The 21,286-nt window shown below is 39.5% G+C and overlaps 1 protein-coding gene across 2 annotated transcripts in view; it reads right to left on the bottom strand.

The window, feature by feature from the left end:
* Window positions 1–482: 482 nt before the first annotated feature.
* Window positions 483–21,286, bottom strand: part of calcr (calcitonin receptor) — a 57,705-nt gene continuing 36,901 nt past the window's right edge. For both annotated transcript variants that reach the window (XM_034240858.1, XM_034240859.1), the window contains 10 exons: window positions 21,153–21,263; window positions 20,832–20,944; window positions 19,050–19,141; window positions 16,335–16,461; window positions 11,766–11,919; window positions 11,000–11,060; window positions 10,757–10,823; window positions 8,608–8,826; window positions 8,102–8,143; window positions 483–4,315 (listed from right to left, as the gene is read on the bottom strand). In XM_034240858.1, coding sequence (XP_034096749.1) covers window positions 4,094–4,315; window positions 8,102–8,143; window positions 8,608–8,826; window positions 10,757–10,823; window positions 11,000–11,060; window positions 11,766–11,919; window positions 16,335–16,461; window positions 19,050–19,141; window positions 20,832–20,944; window positions 21,153–21,263 — 1,208 coding nt within the window. In that variant the 3' untranslated portion in view covers window positions 483–4,093. The remainder of the gene's footprint in view (window positions 4,316–8,101; window positions 8,144–8,607; window positions 8,827–10,756; window positions 10,824–10,999; window positions 11,061–11,765; window positions 11,920–16,334; window positions 16,462–19,049; window positions 19,142–20,831; window positions 20,945–21,152; window positions 21,264–21,286) is intronic.

Genomic DNA, 21,286 nt, shown 5'->3' with positions numbered 1-21,286 from the left:
TTGCAGCTTGTTTCTCTGATTTGATTAGGAAATAAAGAGCAACACCAAATAGTCTTTTATATCTGTATTCTTGTGCTAAATACTTACAAACAAAAAAAAACATCAATCAATTTGGCTTTTACAAAATGCATTTTCTTTTAAATATCAGCTTTGAGATGATGCCACTCGGAGCTGAGAGGGAGGAAAAGACAAACACAAGCCAAAATGAATGACAGGAACATAACCAAAATAGCTGTCAGAGTATTTCACAGTGTAAATAAATCTATCATATACACAGTGCCTGCTTGTATTTACACGAGTATGAACATACAAAATATACACAATCTGTGTTTCCAAAACACATGCGCGTCTTACAGTGTGACAAATCGCCGTTATAAAGAGAAAAGATGAATTTCATACTAAAATAAATACATTTCTTTAAAATTAGCAGTGAAACCTACTCTTCACGATGAATAGCATAAGGATTGATTGTCTCTCTGTTCCTTTCTTGTACCTCAACAGTCATTAAAACATTGTATTGCAACGGGTCCAGATGTCTTGGGGATTTTCTTAAGTGACGCTACATATTAAGACTCACTTTTTTCTGTTGGTTAAAATGCTCCTTTACAGCTACAGAAGTTAAGAGCTTCATTAATTGTATAACCTAATTACACTAATGTCATGTGTCTATTTATCTGGTTAAATCGTCTTTTATTCTGTCTCGATAGCAGAGGTGGGAAGTAACTAAGTCGATTTACTCAAGTGCTGTACTTGGGTAGCATTTTGAGGTACTTTACTTGAATATTACCATGTTTTGCTACTTAGGTCTTCTACTCCACTACATTTCAGAGGTAAATCATTTACTTTTACTTCACTACATTTATTTAGTACCTTTAGTTAATTTGCAGATTTGGATTAATGATGTGAAATATAGTCAACCCATAAGACTTAATGAGCTACCCTGCAGTATACAAAGTCATTCAAACTAGCTGCACTTTTACCAGCTTTGATAACACTTGAATGCATCATTAAGTATAATCAAAACATATCATATATATTATTTTTGAAATGGACCAATCTGCATAATGAATACTTTTACTTTTGGCACTTTAAGTATTTGTTGATGCTGATACTTTTGTACTTTTACTTGAGTAACATTTTCAATGGAGGACTTTTCCTTGTAACGGAGTATTCCTACACTCTGGTACTTTTACCTCACTACAAGATCTGAGTACTTCTCCCATCTCTGTTTAATAATAACTCTAAGCCAATTATTACAAGGTGCCTTTACTTACATTCTGTAACTTCAGAGCCTTACTCTGTGATTAAATGTGCAAATGTTGTTTCAGCTTCACATTACAGGTCCATGGTAAAATATACTTGGATGGAAACAAAGAAGAGCCAGAAATGGACCCTATTACAAATTAGTTTATGGTGACTTCATAACTGAACTTGCGCATTTAGAGATAGATTGGAACGGACTACCGAATAGAGTGATTTTTTTAAATGGTTAATGATTTCAAATATGGTGGTTATATAACATACAAAAACCTAACATCTGATGAAGGTAGTGAAGTCTTGAAATGAATCAAATGTAAGCAGCTTTCTGAGAGCATGAGAGACGTGAGGTGGCTAATCTCGGTCAACAGATTTGCGGTCAGAGCTGTGGTCTCATGGAGCTGCTATGTCAAATCTAAAACATGTCCGATACAGTTTGTTACGCAACATTTTGCAAATATAAATTAAAAATACATTTGAACCTTCTAATATCTCACACATTTTGTTATTCCAGTTGCCACTGAGCTTGACGAAATCCATCACAAAATCAACAAACATTAAACAGATAATAACCCATAAAAGCATCCATTTAGCATTGATAGAACCAAACATGTGATTTCAGAAAACTCTTATGTGTTGCGATTGATTTCTTTGTGATTTTGTGGGTATTTGTCTACAAACTTCATGAAATGACAAAAATCAATAATGGAGTCTCACTGTCTCTGCCAGGCCTGATTCAGCTCCTTCCTTTGGGCTTTAGAGCTCCATTGTTGTCCCCAAAATGATTAAAATCACATCTATCAGCAGCACAGGTGCATATGTTACTGTGCCACTATGAGCATAGGCACTGCAGTTAATTTTGTGTCAATCATATGTTTAATGTCCTGCGGCTGTACATTCTCACTAGAGCACCAACAGTGTTTTAACACGCGGGAGAATAGTCCAGGGAAAATGCACTTTTTACATCTGTATGAGTAGCATTAGCAAGATATTAAACTGCCCATCCATTCAAAAGATTACTTGGCTTTAAAAACACATTTCTGTAAGTTTTAAAGATTTAAGTCTCATTGAGAATGAATGGATGCTGTAAGAGGCAGTAAGGTTAGGGGAGTTGTTAAGTTTGACAGACAGTTGGTTTTGTCTTCTTAAGAGGCTTGCGATCAATAACAGAAATACAGATAATCACTAGCCATATCCATACAACATTGTCTTTAACAAATATTACAAATATTCCTTGGACCTTTTTTCCTCCATCTGAATAAGTAGGCGGAAACTAGGATGTTTTTTTTCCCTTGATGAATTTAAATGTCGGCACTTATTTATTCAGTTTAGAATCTCAATGATCTACTCAATAACTTTTATCAATGAAGACACTGCATCTATCCAAGTTCTATAAGTTGGTGAATACTGATCAACTCAGTGTGGTCCTTCGTTTATACTCTCAATTTTCCTTCTCCAAAAAGCCTATGGCACAGTTAAGACAAAGCAACAATACATTTATAATATAATATTGAGGACAAAGTGTACATAATTCATGTTTGCAGTATTGTGAACATGCCTTTAAGATGTGGATTTGTTGACTGTTCATACAGTATGGATGTGATCTTCATTTAATCTTTAGTGAACCTTTCCTTTGCCCCGGGTGCTCTTTAATACACAATGCTACAAAGTTCATGAATAAATATGCACACAGGGAATATAACTTTTTTAAACCAAAAAAGGAGATTGAATAAAGGCATCGTGAGTGCGACAAAGGATGATTGTAAAGTAAAACAAGTGAGTCAAATAGGACACACTGCAGAGAAGTCAGAATAATTCATGGCATACTCAAACGCAGTGAAACAACTCTTGCGGCTGTTCGACGTCAAAATACAGTTTTTTTTATTCGCCCTGTGATGTTCAGCATCGGCACAAAAACAGCAACTGCCAAAACAACGAAGCAGTTTGGAGTGCAGCATCACAGGACACACACTTAGCACGCACGTAGGAATTGGCAAGAATAAAATATTAATAAAAAACTAAAATAAACGTTTTTTTTTTTTCAAGTGAAACATGGTGAACATACACTATGTACACAATTCCAGAGCTTTAAGCACGGAGGGTATTTTGAAATTTGACCTCCATCATGGCACATACGATCAGGTTTGTGAAGTGTGTGTGTGTGTGTGTGTGTGTGTGTCTTTAGCTTAAGAGTACCACCATCTTTGCTCAGCTGGACATGGTACACCCCTTCGTAGCTGTGACCAACTTTCAGTACCCTTTGGTATCGGTGAGGTTAGGAAGGACCTTAAAAATCTTCATGACTTCCCTTCCATTGTTTGTATTGAGAACTATTGTTCTGTCCAACAACAGCAAGTCATGTGGCAACATCTGGTGAGGATACTCGGGGAGAAGTTATACGCAGATCCTCCATCAAAAATACTGTTCAGCTCTACCTCTACTTTCAACAACTCTCACATTCGGCGCCATCGTCTCAAACTGAAATCTTCCTCTCCTTCTTCACAGTCACAGTTATTTCTGTCTCGCACACCAGCACAGTTTTAGCAGCTTTAGGAAGTGACACAGCAGCTGTCATGCCACAAGTTCTTGACGTCAAAAGTTCTCAGAAAGCAGCCGCAACAGCAATGTAGAGTAAAATGAAGTGTCAGCACTGTAGCTCCTCCATCTTCATCCCAGTGAGCTCGGATCAAAGTCCTGGGCTGAACAAACCAGCATCAGCCTGTGAGCTTTTAATCACTGAGAAATGGCACATGGGGTTTTCCTTTCTTTCTGTACATCTCTGTTGTTCGGTTCTTCGGTTGTTTCCACTACTTTGCTCTCTTTCCTCCAGCGTGGCTCAAGCGTACGTCTCTCCTGATTTGAGCGCCACCAGCTCAGAGTCCTCGGTGGTGCGCCCGTTCAAGTTTTCGCTGTTGGAGTCGTGGTGGTACATGAAGGCGGGCACCTCGGTGATGGAGGTGGCCGTGTAGGAGGTGGAGCGCATGGAGCAGTGGTCCTTCCTCCTCTGACCCCACTGCGTTTTATACTGCATCCACTGCCTCTTCAGAGCCGCCTGCACCTGAGAAACACACACACACACCGAGATGTTAAAAGAAGTATCAATCCCTCTTATACAGTGCAGTATGGCAGGTGCAATATCAGCCAATATATATATTTCCCCAAACCGTGCAACCCTAATCTCTATCATAACCCTTTGTTTTAGCATTTTGAGTGTTTTGAGATGTCAAAGTTACTAATCAGAAACATTTCTCTAGAGTTGTATTCTCCTGTTTTGCTTCTCTGATCTCCTTTGACCACAAAATGATTCCAGCAGATGAATGAACATGCAGATCAGAAGGCGGTATCGAAGCAGAGCCAAGTGTAAATATCATCTTGTGACAACGTTAACCCGTCGACAGTGATCTTATCTGATGCGGGGATAATTCTTGCAGCATATGTGGATCACACAGATTTCAATCACGTTAACAGATGCCAGTTAGGAAATGTAAACACGCTGAAGTCACATAACCTGGAACGAGGCCAAGTGTGCACTCGGCCAGATCATCATGTTATTAAAGGGAAAAAATATGCAATCAATAAAAAGATTTAATCATGAAATTAAGGAAAAACTACATACTGTAATAACTGTTAGTCAAATTGTCAATTACTTTTAATTTGACTGTTGCCAAACAATTACATTATAATGAATATGCATTTAATTTAGCATTTATTAAGGATAATTAAAGTGTTACAGTAATTACTTTTCTTTTCTCCCCTACAGCTGTCAAAGCCACAGCCATTATTGAAAAGTAACAAGACAAATAATTGCATTTTTATCGGCAACATTAAAATGAACCAACAAAATGTGAGATATTTGCCTTGGCTTATTTGATTTTTCAGAAAATAAGGAAATATCTTAAAAGCAGGACACTTCTACTTCTCTACTTCTTAATCCCGTGTAAGACAGTTACCCTTTCAGAAGATTAGTAAACTTCAGAGAGATAACAACAAACTTAAACTCTTCACCCTGCAGATCCTAAATGCCTGAGAGGACTCGATGTTCCAGTTTTTACACTCCCTCCCTTGGTTCGCCTACCTTTGCCAATACAGATGAACAAAAGAAAAGCAAACTCCTCTTGGCTACCTGCTGAGAATTCAGTAACTAAAGAAATGCCAAAGATGACATTATTCAAATGTATTACACGTGGCCTCCTTTCTCAAATCAATTTGACCCTCCTACGTCTATGAGCAGAAACCTTTCATAGTTTTCAGAGAGAAATGCAATAACCAGCATCTTTGTATTCATCTTGACATTTTCATAAGGTGACGCTGGGTTGAAATGACTTTTTATGGTAATATGCACCACTAAAGCACATTTAAAAACTAAATAGAGAAAGGCCATGAGTCATTTTTAGTCTCCTATTCCTTTCATAAAGATTGGCCTGCGTAAAACATTTTAACAAAAAACCTAGAACAGGGGAATATTCCTCTGTCCTAGGTTTGGATAGCAAAAACATAGTGGTAGATTTCTGGATAATAGGTGTGTGTGTGTGTGTGTGTGTGTGTGTGTGTGTCTCAATTAGGACTACCAACTACTTTTCATCAGGGAGCTCAAGCTGGTTAATTAGGGCCTGCAAGATAGTATGTTGTTGGATGGATGTGGGGCTTGTTTTAATAGTTTTTTAATGTGTTTGTTTTGTTTCGTCAATAAAAAGTCATTAAATCCCAGATACACAAAATCCTAAGGGATTTTAGACAAAGTAAAGAGGTACATCTTCATATTTGAACAGCTGTAACCACTGTATGTTCGACATTCTTGATCAACAATTAATTTACTACAAAGTTTAGTTTTGCTAATTTGTTGTTGAACAACTAATCAATTCATCACACTGTTCATATTCACTGATAAAGAACAGTGTTCAAGTTCCTAAAAGCACAAATCACACCTACCATCCTACAGCAGAGTATTTTTGAACATTTTCCTTTGCAACGCCCACATACTACTGTAATTACTGTGGGTATATTAATGATCTAATGATGTAAATTATGAAAGTAATTGTTGTAATGTGACAAAAGAGCAGCCTGGGCTTACAGCTCCATGTAGAGCGTCTTGCTTGCTGTCACAAAAACAGCATAAAAGCTGTTTGTCTCACTGACCTGATATCACAATGAGGCCTTTGACGAAACAAGGCAGGTCTGTGCAGTTTGGCCTCTAATTCAAAGAACAGCATTGAATCCGGCCCCAGAAACCCGTGTCCTGATTAAGCGAGCTAAATTGATCATTATGCGCCTGAAGAATTCAAACCCTTTCAGTCCATTGTGGTGGTTAGTGTTAGCTGACCCCACATCCCCCTGAAAGTCTACTCGTCCTTTATACAGTAAAAGCGCTCCACGCCTTGTTTGTACCGCATACTGTACATTGTTCACCAAGGCGCTGCTGCGGTCTGGCTGCTCAAGTACGAGCTAATAAACATGTCCTATATTCCGATCTGAACAATAGATCGCTCATGTTTTTCTTCTCATGCGAAACATACCTTTAACAACCTCGTTATGGATAATGGAGAATTTCGCTTGTTGTTTTAACTACTGTACAAATAAATAGTGTAAATTGTCTGTGGTATTCAGCAAGTGGAAACCAAGCCATGCCAAAGTGTGAAAAACTGCAGATCCTAGAATGGCCACTTGAGGCTGCGTAGACCCCAGTGTTGAAATATCCAACTTTACAGCACAAATAAACATGTTTACAGCATGGTACTGACTTAATAGCAGTAGTAATAGTCATGTAGTAGTAATATGCAAATTAATTAGAAAGAGAACACAATGCTAAAATACTAAAAGCCTAAAAAAAAGAGGTGTGTCCCACTTATGTCTCTGGGTCACATGTCATGGAGCTATTAATACAAATTGCGACTTAAAAAAACTCGAAAATAGAAAAACATAAAAAGGCTATAAGAACAGGTGCGTCCTATTTGACTTTGGTTTGACACTCACAACATTTGCTTTTCTTTGAGAAGTCCTTGAGAGCTTAGAAGCATCTTTATAAAATGAGCCTTTGGAGACAAAAGGTCTTAAAAAAAACACCATTAACCCCAGATCTGAGTTTACTGGAAACCCAGCGAAACGTAGGGATGCTCGCAGTCAGACAGCTGCTGACAGACTTAAAAAGGCTGACAGGAGGACTTGAAAAGAGAGTCAATTTCCAGCTGGGCTTGGAAACCACACAGCCATTTATAAACTGTGTCTTACTCTTCACCTGACATGACCCTTCAGCTTTCACTGGCGCGGCACTAGATTGGTCCCAGAAGAGAAAGGCAACCCAATGCTTTATAACCTGTTGCAATTGGACTAATGACAGATTTAGCATCCATGCACAGCTACAACAACTTCACCATTCAATGCCAAAACACAGCTTTGAAGTCTGTGTTTGGGCCACTTATCGATATGCTGACATCTGGCCCGGAAAAACAAATGTTTTGCCTGATGGAGTCTGATGTCTCGTACTTAATGTCATAAGCAATAAGCAGGTGTACTGCTCAAAGTAGAACAGATCACCGTCATATACAGGTTGACATTTATAAAAAAGCAATTGCTAAACCAAAAATACGGTGTTATTTGAGCACACATGAAACAAAATATTTTCCAGGATGAAATATTATTAAAGGTTTAACATATTGAGAATTAAAATGTATTCTATGTATTTATGGGAGGCTTAGTTTTTCTCCTGTTTTTGACCTAAGCTAAAAACACACAGCAAATGTAAACACAATTACACAAATGTCAAACCCTTTTTTTTCACTTTACAGATGTTGTAGCAGCAGCTGCAGCAGCACATTGTAGGAAAAACAAACTTAATAAGAGTGCTTACCTCTCCATTGAAGAAGCAGAATATTGTTGCCACCAGTAATCCCTTCAAAGGAAACAAGTACACATAATTAGCACTGTATTGTTTTTTAACGCAAATGTAATCAAAAAGAAAAGTCCACAGTTAAGCAATGCAGTCCTTGTCTGCTAAGTGAATAAACTGACTGCCAACCAGGGGATTTCATGACTTGTCTTCCTGTTGTTTAATCAAGTGCCAAACTGGTAGTTAAACAAAGGTAATGGAGTGTCTAACTGGTTCTTTAAACTGCAATTCAGCAGTGATTGAATCACATCGATCAAATGCAACAACGAGGCAGAAAACAGGTCTTTTATTCGTGGAAACTTTCGAGCGTGCCAAACGTCTAAATCTCACGTCTGACAGGACCCGGAGGTGGGCTGCGTTCAGGAACATTTCTGCTCGCATACTGATGCTGATATGTTTCTTTCCTGTATTATTGATTGGATTATTTCCAGATGAGCAAAATTCTTTCTGATTATTGCAGTATTTACCTGGTAGTGCATGAGTATGTGCATGATGTACTCGTAGACCTCCCCAGCCAGGCGGTTCTCCGGCCTCCAGGGGAAAATGACAAACTGTATTCCCAGCAGGGGCACCAGGATCAGGGTGGCTCTCACGGCCTTCATGTACATGTTGGACTCCGCCCGGTGGGTGTCTCTCAACTTGGTCACCAGCACTCTTATAATATTTAGTAAGAAGAAAAGATTCACCTGCAAAGAAGTATCCAAATCATGAAAAACTTAAATATCAGCCATGTGTTTTAATCTTTTATGATTTAAAGGTCCCATATTATACTGTTTTTCATCAATATATAGATCTCAGTTATATACAAAACATGTCTCTGAAGTGTTTGGCTCGAAACACCAAACAGATCATCGCAGCATCCCATAATCCCCTCTGTTTCAGCTGTTTTTTTGTTTTTTTTTAATTGGCACTTCATATCAAAAAGGTTGCCGCCCCCTGGTCTATGGCCTTGTAGAGGGTAACGGGGTACAGAGTCACTTAGATAAGCGGGGGAGTGCATCTGACGAAGAGATAGGTTGTTGTGCTCCCTATCTCTGTTTCTTATCCTATATCTAATAGAACTGCTCGGGTCTTGATAGATTGAGTGGGGAAGTTCATATTTTTAGAGGGTTATCAAGAATAACTTGTATCCAATGACCTTTTCCCTCTCGGTCTGTGTCTGTGTATTCTCTTGTTCCGATTAACCCAGCCAATTCTTTTTTCTTGTTTTGTATCTATATCTACGCCGGGATCCGGAGTCGAGGCTGATCCTCTTGCTGTAGTCCTGTGTCTTGGATCCTCTATCCCGAGTTCTGGATTAAGTCGTGGACTTCGGGTCGTGGCTGAACCTGTCTCTGCGGTCCTGCCTTGGGTCTTGTCATGCTGCTTCCCTGATGGCTTCCACAGGATTGTAGCTGACATCCTCATGGATTCATCTTCTTATTACAGACACATGCATTTCCTAACATTCGGTCTTCTATATGCTGTAACATGTATTATCTCTTCGATTTACACACGGCATCTATTGCACGTCTGTCCGTCCTGGGAGAGGGATCCCTCCTCTGTTGCCCTCCCTGAGGTTTCTCCCATTTTCCCCCTTAAACTGTGGGTTTTTCTCTGGAAGCTTTTCCTTGTACGATGTGAGGGTCTAAGGACAGAGGGTGTCGTTTTTCTCATACTGATATTCTGAACAATCTGTGCTGTTGTATTTGCTGTAAAGTGTCTCTACTGTAAGCTATTTTTATTTTATTTTTGAGCACTTTGGCTCAACCAAAAATCGTTTATAAATGTGCTATATAAATAAAACTTGATTTGATTTGTTTCAAAAGTGCTGATTCTGTCTGTTACTTTAGATGAAAATAAGGAGCCACTCCCCACGCCCCTCTGTGAGATATTTGGTTAAAAAGAACACAATGGTGCTCTAGGAGGAGATTCAGGTGGTGTTTACACGATAACGCAAACGGTTGTATCCGCAACTTTTCCCTTTCGTTTAGCCCGTTCGTTCACACGAGGCCGTAACGGAAACGCGGAAACGGACCCCGCAAACGATAACGGGTCCCAAGGTGGATAGATCTGCAACCGGAACGCTCTGGGGGGCCAAACGGCTCTGTGTGTACTGTACGTCCTATACTATCATTTTCCTGATAACGATGAGCCATAGCCCCACCTCTCCCCACCTCTCCCCACCTCTGCTGCTCACTGCACCCAGACCCCACTGCAGATGTTAGTGCGAAATCTACAGCTCCTCTACCACAACCATCAGCAACAAGTGGAATTACATGAACTACATGTTGCTAAATCCACCGCGGGGCATAAACAGAAGGGCAACCATGGAAACCATGCTCGGGGGTCTTCTTCGGTACTTTTGGTGTATTTTTGTGGCAGAAGTTATTTTCAGACAGGTTTTTATATAAATGGATCAGGACAAAAAGTGAGCTAATCTTTTTTCCTGAAACTTTCAGAATCTCTCTTCACAGATGAGACACATGTTTATGTATAAAAGACATGAACAAGTGAATTTTGCATAATAGGTGACCTTTAACAACTGAACATACTAGAAAAATAACAAACTAATACTCATATTGCTCACTCTGTGAACTGTGATATTGTGCATAAACAGCAGATTATCAGACTTACGAGAAGCGCTGCCACGATAGGACCATGGACGGCGTAGAGCAGATGGGTTTCGACACTCATCCAACAGCTAGAAGGAAAAACACATCCATCAGTGCTGTCTGCGGCCCAAAATACACATGCACACACACATACAAAAACATGCACGTGTAAGGATCTGCACGCTCCCGAATCTCCGCCGCACACAGACGAGCACGTATGTAAACATCTCCTGTTTATTTGCAGAAGTCTTGGAACATTACTCACTTGTCGTCAAAATACTTTTTCCTCGCCACGGCGTGGATGGATGCAGGCACTAGAGGAAAGCCTTGGACGGGAGAAAGATGGCAGCCATATGAGGTCTTGAGTGACTTTAGGGAAATTCATTTGTCATTTTTGCGACAGTAAAAACTAAATGGGGTTAGCTTGTTTCTCCTCAATACATAAATCAGTCTCTCACAGATATCATTGTATAAATGATTGGAAAGGATTAAAGACAGTGAATTGCTCCAACAGGAAAAACAACACCACATGGTTAATTCCATGCTACAGTGTTGTGTAATAAGGGGCTCAGAGTAGCTTTTAATATTTCTGGATATAAACTCATGAAAACATGTGCAGCTGTTTTCCGGCTCCATTGAGGTTCTGCAGCGTATCGGCCACAGATGGACCTGACTGACTATCCGCCTAACACAATCTCACACACACTCTCTCAAGGTTATCCTTTTATTTTTAATGATGACCATCCGTTTAGTTCCATCGCCAACTTGTGACAGACTGCACACATTATTTCAGTTTGGAACAAGGTAAACAACAGGACAGCACTAAGCGACAGGAGGGCTAATAAAGCTGTCAGCCTACCAAGGTTGAAAAACGGTAGGAGGATCAGGTGCATACGGGAAAAATGGAGCGTATGGATTTGGTTCTGTCTTGCTGATTTGTTTCATTGACATGTTAGGAAAGCATGAAAAAAACATGTGGCATATAAAACATAACTAGAAAAAACTGACTTTTGATCAAATGTTAGACTCACCCCAGCCGAGCAGGTAGTACCAGTGCAGATGTTGCTCCTCTGCAAACACAGCCACCACGATGAGAGTGTGCAGGTAGATGCCTTCACAAAGCATCCAGAAATAATTGCAGCCCAGCATGTACATGTGGAAGAAGTGCAGCACCTTACAGCCAACCTGCAGAGAGAGCCCAAACAGGGAAGCAAGTTAGTTGTTTTTGTATTCGAATTTAAAAAAGGTTGATTTACACTGCTGACATATTCTCAGCGGGACCCAGAAACATCTAAGAGGATGTTTCGGCACCCATGGCACAAAAATCATTACCCTCTGCAGACAGAGATTATGTTTATTCATTTACCCCCCCTGGAGGTGAGCATAGATGGAAATGTACTTTGTATTTGGAGTGCTATTTGATTGTGTTGTCTCACTTTGCAAAAGGAAGTGAATACCATGTTCAGCAAAGACATAGTAGTTACTTATAAAGCACTATGCACATTTCTGCAAAGTGCAAACATGACATGCCTCAATATTGCGCTATTCTTTTGATTTAATAATTATTATTATTGCTATTTCTATAAATACCAAGATCTCTGTGGGTGTGCTTTAAGCTGTACTTATAATGAACCTAACTGTACTCATGTCTATTCAAAAAGTCCAAACTTTTCTAGCAAGTTCTGCGTGTGTACCGCTAGGAAACTTTTAGACTTATAGTAGCAATTCTTAGGAGATTTGTTAAGGAGACATATATTTGGAATGCTCAAATGTTGACGGCTGCTCGCTCATCTCTTCTCAGATGGCTTCCCCATTTTGGATCATGTGGCTCCAATAACAGCCAAGATGGCTACAAGTGGTAATCTAAATCCAGCTACCTACAAAGTTGTGCTTAATGTTACAGATTTCTCATATGTTGCGGTTTGTTTCTCCTTTCAAAACAGAAACAAATATATACTTTAAATCCACTTTAACATGTGGCACATACTGCTACTACACCAAAAGACACCGTCTCCACAGTGCCATTTCATTCATTTCTTATGGGATCATATTATTGGCATCCAAAATGTATCAATATATTTGTGTTTTCTTCTACAATATTTGTTTTGTGTTTTAAATGAAGATCCATAACACAGTAATCTCATTATATATTTAAATTAAAAGCTCATAATGGTGACTGTACTGGGAGAATAATGGTTTCATTCATTATGTGCCTTACTACTGTAATACCATACAAAACAAATCAAAGTTAGGGACTTTTTGTTCTTCAGACTAATCAATTCTGCTTTCTGATATGTTTTTAAGATTATTTAAATTAGGTTGTCTGTGTATATAGTTATTTTGTGAGTGACTTAAGTATCATGTTGTAATCTTGAATAATAGCTTTCTGAAAAAAACAAGTACAATTTGTTTCCCCTGAAATACAAACTGCCTATGGAGAAGAAAGACAGAAGTAACCTTTGTACAATAACATAAAAATAAAAAAACAGGAAATCAGGATCTCAAGATCGTTGTGGTGTGTTTAAAGAGCATGCGTGCAGCCACAGTATAACTCAACGGTGCTGGCTTTGCTTTTAACGTCTGCTCTCAGGGGTCTTATTCAAAATACACAACAATCATTCACTCCTAAACTTTTAGCCATATGTCTCTCCCTCACTTTCCTACGTTTCCCTTTCCACTATAGCAGACATCTCGTATGCTGAGCTCTCTTGTCCTTTACTCACAACTGTTTTGCATTGCAGCTAAAGGTCTGTCTAAAGTTACCGACAATGTTCTGGTTTACAAATCAAGCAGCTAGACATCATGTAGATGTTTCTCTTGTTTTCAGGCTCCTCCCTGGTTTGACATAAGCTTTGGGGATTCACTCCCCCACACTGCTGGCAGGCTACACCAGACTCTGTATCGCCACGCTATAGAGAATTAAAGGAGCTTGTATTCGCTGTGAGAGCAAATCTCCACCACAATCCACCTTTCCTAAATCGCCAGCGCAGAGAACAGAGGCTCATCATTCTTATATCGGCAGCTGAAAATTCCTAAATGTTTCCCAAAAGACACGCATGAAGCCTAACTAATGGTGCTTGAGATTTATTTGTCTCCATCCTCTTGAGAAGCTGGGCCACGGTGACCATTTTTGTTCTGACATGCTGCAGCGAGTTAGCACAACTTGACAGTTCTAAGTCGGAAAGTAGCAGGTTCGACACAAAGCTTCTTGACAAATAGCGAGTGGAGCTTTGAAAGCAATCCATTGCACAAAAATACATATATTTGTTGACATTGATAATAATGGCTCTCATGCCTGGCTGCTCCTTGGATACAGTTAGAGATGGGATGTGAATAAAAGACGGCGGCCAGGATGAGCCAGACAGATTTGGTGAATGAATGAAAAAGGAGCATCAGCAGGACAGAAAATAAAACCCAAACCAGGCTCAGGCTACCGCTGACTCCGCCGTTGTTTCGGGTACTTTGTCGGGCCAGATACGCTCAAGCTGAAACTGGCTAGGATCTGATGGGGTAGTATGAACGGTGAGCCAACTGCTACAATCCTGTTCGCTATTTCTGCATGTGGTAAATTATATTCTGTTCTACATAAAAGGTAAGATATGATCCTTTTTTGGAATTGTAAAAACCCTCCGATAACAACCGTTAAGAAAAAAGCAATCAAATAGTTTGCAGGTTTTTCTTATTTATATTTCCAAAAGGAGTGTTTCTTGAAAAGTAACACATGAATTTATGTCCAGGCCTGATAGTGAGGCATTCCAACAAGACAGATTTATCATCTCTACCAAAGCAGACCTCGGGGTCCAAAGAATTCACATAATGCATTCAGTGTGGCTTCAAAACTCTGGGTAGGAGTACTGTATGTGGAAGAGAGCAAAAACCCATAATACTGCCAATATACGGCACTGTGAGCACTAATTAGGATGTACTTAAAAGTCTGACTACAAATGTTTAAATATTTAAAATATAGAATAGAGCAATCTATTTGAATGTAGCTTCCTTGATCCCCTGGCCCTGCATAAACATATACATTTTTAAAAGATCATGGAAATTCTTCTTTGAATTTTTATATGGTTTAGCATAAATTGTGAATGCATTTGTATCTCATTTCAAGACAGTGGAACTAATCCTCCTCCATAAATCAAATTCTGCTAACTGGTATTTCCTTTTTTTTGTAATGCTAGCATTTGGCTCTTTCGGTGAACATTCACCACTTCGTCCAGATTGACAAATATTGCACAATAGATATTGGCTACAATAAAATATGCAAGTGGTTCATAGATTTATAAATCATTCACCAGCTTAAAAACAATCTAATCATTGGCTGCTTTATTTTGAAAATGTGCTAGCCGTTTTGCCGGTGGATATTATTAGTCATATTTTTGGTGTTCCAATAACTTCACCTTTGGTGCCATTATCAGATACAATATTTTGGTTAATGACTGAAGAGCCTTCGTGAAAAACCAATGACATTCTCATAAGCTTCAGCTGTAAATTGCTATGTGCTTATTAGCTAATGTTCGCATGTTATCATGCTAAACTTAAAGGTCCCATGTCCCGTCCCCTTGTGTGTTATGAAGGTTTTTATGCATGTAAACGGTCTGCAGAGTCACAAACCCTCAGATTACACCCTGTAGCGAGTAAAACACAGAAAATACCGCGCTGGGGGGGGGGGGGGGTGCTAGTGGAGCCTCGCAGAGGCGAAACTGTGGCGCGCTTACACTGTAGGTGTGATGCGTTTGGGGGTGCGGGTGCTAGTGGAGCCTCGCAGATGGGGGGTGCTGCAGCCCCCTCCCTTCCCGCGTCCATTCGCGCTGTCTCGCTGTCTCGCAGTCTCGCAGACCCCACGCAGCAAGCAGGAAGCAGGAAATTAACCCAGCTCACACTGTCCCGCCAACACGGTACCCAGACCCCACGCAGCAAGCAGGAAATGAACCCAGCTCACACTGTCCCGCCAACACGGTACCCAGACCCCACGCAGCAAGCAGGAAATTAACCCAGCTCACACTGTCCCGCCAACACGGTACCCAGACCCCACGCAGCATTCTCATCTGTTTGTCATTACTGGTGTCATTTTCTGGTTGCTAACGCCATTGTAACACATAATCACTGATGTTCCACTGTAACGGTGGTGGACTCATCAGAACAGAGTGGGCGAGCTGACCAATCAGAGCACAGTGGGCTCACAGGGAGGGGGGCAGGAGCTCCAACAAACCAATGTGGGTTTGGAAAATTGCACAATATAAATCTATTCTAGTAGACCTCAACAATGGAATTATGATCAGTAGAAATGGTCATGACATGTGACCTTTAAACAAATAATGTTTTAAATAACTGTTAAACTAGTGAGATTCCCTTTGATGAGATAAGATCCAACTTTATTTGGCTTTTGTTAAAACTAGCACATTTTAGCATAGCAACATGCTAAGCTAAGGTGGTGTGGCCTGCACAGTAAACAAACCTGTTAGCATTGATGTTGTAAACATGTTAGCATGTAGCTAGTCTGACAGATACATTGTGTTAGTTTCCAACCCCACTTTGGATATATTGAAGTGCTTAAAGTAAGATTAGTGGTTGTCCTGGTGGTGAAAGAGGCTACTCACCGGGTTTCTGGCAACAACTTCAGGATTATTGACCACAGCTACGAGGGAGATGATGGTGAGGGCTGAATTGAACACATAGGAGCAGAAGAGGTTCTTATGCAGGGTGATCCTTTGGCAGCTCAGGCTCCTGTGTGAAAAGAAACAATTTAATTTGAAGCTTAACATACCATTAAATGATGAGGTAATCTTAAGAAATAGCATCTTCAAATATGGAAAACAATCCTTTCTGACTAAACACTTGCTACAAATGTTAACGTAAACAGGAGGAAAAGTGATCGGCAGGCTAATAGCCTACTGCTTTAATGAGGTTTTAATATGTTGCTACAGTCTGTTATATAATTGGGATCTTTCATTTCAGAATTCTTTGTGGTTGGTATCGTAAATCTCTGGTTATAATGAATTGGATTGCCTCTAAATGCTCTGTACTGTACAAGCTATAAATGCAGTTAAATAATGTATAATGGATCCCGAGGGTAGTCCTCATTACCTTTGCTGGCCACATAATGAAATGCTTGAAAGGCAAAGTGAAAATATCTATTCTAATGAAAATCATTACAATTAATTTCTATCCAGTAGGTTTATTGTGTGTAATGGTTAAGTACTGCTTTATTTAAGGCCATGAAATGAACTGCAGGTCAGAGGGTGTTTAAAGCTGAATGAAACCATACACCAAATATATTTTTGTAGAATATAGCCTCCTATAAAAATGTCTTCCACAGTTTAAGAAGTCATATCCTTTTATTGGCCATGGAGAATTTGTATCTTTGTTGAGCCATAAAAACCCCAGAGACTCGTGAAAAACAAGAAGAGCAGCGCATTCTCTCAAGCCAGGACCAAACCGAATACACAAAAAGCACATTTTCACCGTCTCACTCTGCAGAGGCAGCTGCTATCTCCGACACAAAAAAACAGTCTAGCTGTGGCTCCAGGCTGGAGCCACAGCTAGACAGTTTTTTTGTGTACGCCTGGAGCCTCCAGGCGTAAAAAGAAATGCAGAAGCTGTTGAATGCTTATATACAAGTGGTTTTTATCTAGAAAGGGATGTCAAAACACAGACTGAATTCTAATGGCAGCGCTTTTGGACCGTCACAGATCAACATCTTCGGGGATGGCTGTTTAACCACGTAGGTTTTTCCCCAGCAAGCTTGAATATTTTTATCTGGGAATCCTGACAGGGTTGATGTAAAGTTGTAAATAACAGCGTAGTGCAGCTGTACACCATCGCATACCACTATAAGCTTCACATCTGGGTCTAATACAACATTAAGCCTCCAATATTTTAAGTGTTTTGGCTATAAATAGTGTGAGACTTGGTTAAAGATTAAGTAATTTCAAAGCCAACATCGCTGTTACTCCGTTGAGTTATTAATTGGTCGGCACTTAGATCTTGATGAGTTGTGAATGTCCCGCCGTGTTTTTGTGTAGCTGAGTTAAGAGTTTGACTCTTAGAGGGTCATGCGGTTTTGCAACAATGCACCTGCCCTAAACATGGCCGCTAGATTTACGAGTGTGTATTAAACTTTGCAGCACACTGAGGGTCTCTTACAAGATCGGTTCTGGATAACAGCTGCCTTTACAATTGCAGAATTCATGAACAACAGGGCCAACGAAGAAACGTTTCCAAATATTGTTACAGAACATAAAACTAATTTTCTGCGTATTCAGGTTTCTTCACAGTTATCCGTAGAGCTATAAACCTTTCTGCATCGTTACACATGCTTATTAAGCTCATTCCTTCCTAAAGATAAATTATAAAGTTTTAACAATGTCTGCTAACTCTTTCCTCAGGCTTCATGACCTCCAAATGAATATTCACATACATTAACTAAATATAATACCTTCCTTAGCTATACGCGCTTTGAACTCTTCCTTAATTGAATTTCAGCTGCAGTATCTCCTTTAATTGTGCACTTTTTCCCCTCTGGGATTAAGCAGTTAATCGGGATGAACAACCCTAATGAGCAATGCACTCGGGTGCACATGTTTGTAATAAAATCACACCGCCGACACATTCAACGGACTTCACAGCTCTCCAGTTTTAAATCCTAAATATCCTTGAAATAAATGTGCAGCACAAGGAAACCAAGTTGGCTTGAAATTAGCACCAGTTAAATTGCGTATAAATTACACTCAGTGAAGCAGCAGGAGTATTTTTCAGGTCAATAGTTTGCATTGGCAGCAGCTGAGAAAGTAATACTTTTCTAATTAGTCTTCAGTTTTAATTCAACACTGCGCTAATGTATTTTTAACAGTTTTAGATCTTATAATCTTTTAGATGTTACTTGCCTCAGAGCATCTCAACGAGGGAATAAACAATCAGCCCTTTTGATTATATGACAAAATATGACATCAAAACTCATTAACACTGACAGATCTTCTGTGTGGCTCTTGGGCAAGTTTTTTTTTTTAAACTGCTGTTGCGGACAAAAGCATAAAAGGAGACTGACCATGGTGAGTAATGAAATGGTTGGATGAGACTGGTCGTAAAAGCTGAACACCATCTGTGTGTCTGTCTGATCCTTTGATTATAGTGACTGTGATGATTCAACCTTTAAGAGCAAAGCCACCATCTATTAATCAGCCAACGATGAAAACAAAGGTAACCTGTAATGTAATCAGCTTTCATCTCAGTACAACCATCCTGAATATTAATTCACATCACGATATGCATCATCAGACCAGAAATGACAGCTGAATAATAATTGAACTGATTACCTGAAGTAGAAGAAGATGGACAGAGAGATGAGCAGGGAGGCTATGGAGAGAGCGTGACCCACAATTGCCATGTAGAACAGGATGTACGCTGACTGTAAAATAAGAGAAAAGACAAGTTAGAGAAACTGTGAAGCATTTTATTGGAGAAAAATAAGATTTGCAGAAGAAATATGAAGTTTTTGAAGTGTCACATGGTGTTTCCTTTTGTGCCTATGGAAGACCCAAATCAAATAAAAAAGCATAAATAATGTGCATTTTTACACAAAAATCTACTTTTTTTAATAAAGTGACATCTTTGTTTTATTCTATATTTTAAGATTTGCGTAGCTTTTATAGAGACACAACAACAGGGTTGATAAATACAGAGAAAAGTGTTCAGATTGCTGCAAGGAATTAAACTATAATGCTGTGCTCACATCTCAGTTCATGGTGTGGTCCTTGCTCGTGAAAAAAGGAATTAAGAGCTTAAGTTGGCATCAACTCAGTCTTATCAGAAAATCGTGCACCGTTTATTTTGCCTTGTTTCTCTTTGGGGTTTTAGTGCTGAGGCTGTTTGTTTAAGAGGTTTCCTAAAGCTGCGAGGCTGAGGCAGCAAAGCTCGGGTTTCTGTGGCAACAGATGGAGCTGATCTGTGTTTCTGATCGATCAGCAGACTTTGAGTCTTTCTCCCAGGTTTGCCAGGACAGCTGCAAAGTCCGCTGCCTGGATGGAGACGCGGTTTCCTGCAGTTCTTTTGTTTTTTGTTGTTGTTATTTGCAATCGTTTTCTCTTTTGCAGATGGGATAGCAGGGCAGAGTTTTGGCGGAGTTGGCAAACTTGTTGTCAATAAGATGCCCAATCAACAGAATAAAATATGGAAACGTTTCCAAAAAGGAAAATCTGAAAATGTAAACTTGCAAAAGTGAAATTTGGCACAGTGTGCTTTTTCCATTCAAACTTGTAGAGAAATACTTTACATTATATCAAAATATCAAAACATATGGTAACACCAAATCACCCTCACTGATTATTAAATCTGATTTTAATTAATAATTGTAATGATCTATCTTATATTATGAATAGTGGGTATTTGTGCACAATTGATAGAAATGTGTCTTAACTGTAAATGTAACATGAATTACAGCATTTATAATACACATTAAACATTAATACATGTATTTTAATTGTTTGTAAAGTCAGTAAAAGTATAATCATTGTTTTATATTTTTTATCAATTAAAATAGCTTTTAACAAACACATTAAACTAACCTCATACAACAGCATGGTTTGACCATAAGATATAGCAGGGTCAATACTGACTAAATTGTACAAGTGTTCTGTAAAATGAATTGCAGTGTTGATCAAAAGGCATGTAAAGTTGATGATGTCTCTTCCAGCACAACACTGGTGTACGCTGTGTGGTTTCCTGATCTGGTTTCCATGTGGGAAACGTTGTTAGTGGCTTAGTACAGCAGCCTGGTGATAAGAGGGTTGTTAATAATGCTAATTTGTAGTTAGAATCCTCTGTTTTATGACTATAAAGCCTGAAGGACGGAGGGCCTGCATGTAACTTGTCATCTCTAAATATTTCTGTGGAGCTTAGTACAGGAGAGTAATGTCTTTTGGAAATAGAAAGCCTGTTAATATTGGTCTCTGCAGCAATATTTATGGGCAACTACGTCCGACTATATATCATCTGCCCACACTCCAAATACCAGACGACTCCATGCAAAAGTAAAGGAAAGAGTATGCTGACCCATCACACTGTCATCACCATCTATGAAAGCATCTTAGATATATTACCTTCAACTTTGCGTTGGTGTTTTCGTTGCAGAGTGTGTAGTTGGACCAAGTCCTGTTGGTATCCGGGTGGCGGAACCACTGCCCGTCCTCCCCACAGTATTTAGTGGCCTTTTCTGTAAGTAACAATTAAGGAATTAATGCATAGTCTCCAAGTTTCTTCACAGTGTCCATATATTCAGGTTCTGTCAGCCTTGGTGAATAATTCATCGTCTTAGCAATTCATATTTAGTAGTTCTTGAAAAACAGTCAACAGTGTCAGAGGTGAATCCCTCCTGCATCAGAGGACCTTTAAATCAGCGTCTCTGGAGTCGTGCGGCTCACCTGTCGGGTCAAAGTCCACAAAATAATTGGGGCAGTTCTGCGAGGCGTATGTTGCCGCTGGACTGTCGCCCCAGCACAGCCAGCCGTCCCAGTTACGACTGCAGTGCTGCGCTGTGACGCAGACACAGCAACAA

This window comes from Gymnodraco acuticeps, unplaced genomic scaffold, assembly GCF_902827175.1.
Source record: "Gymnodraco acuticeps unplaced genomic scaffold, fGymAcu1.1, whole genome shotgun sequence".
NCBI lineage: Eukaryota > Metazoa > Chordata > Actinopteri > Perciformes > Bathydraconidae > Gymnodraco > Gymnodraco acuticeps.
The sequence above is the reverse complement of the archived record's forward strand: the minus strand, read 5'-3'. Positions and strand labels throughout refer to the sequence as shown.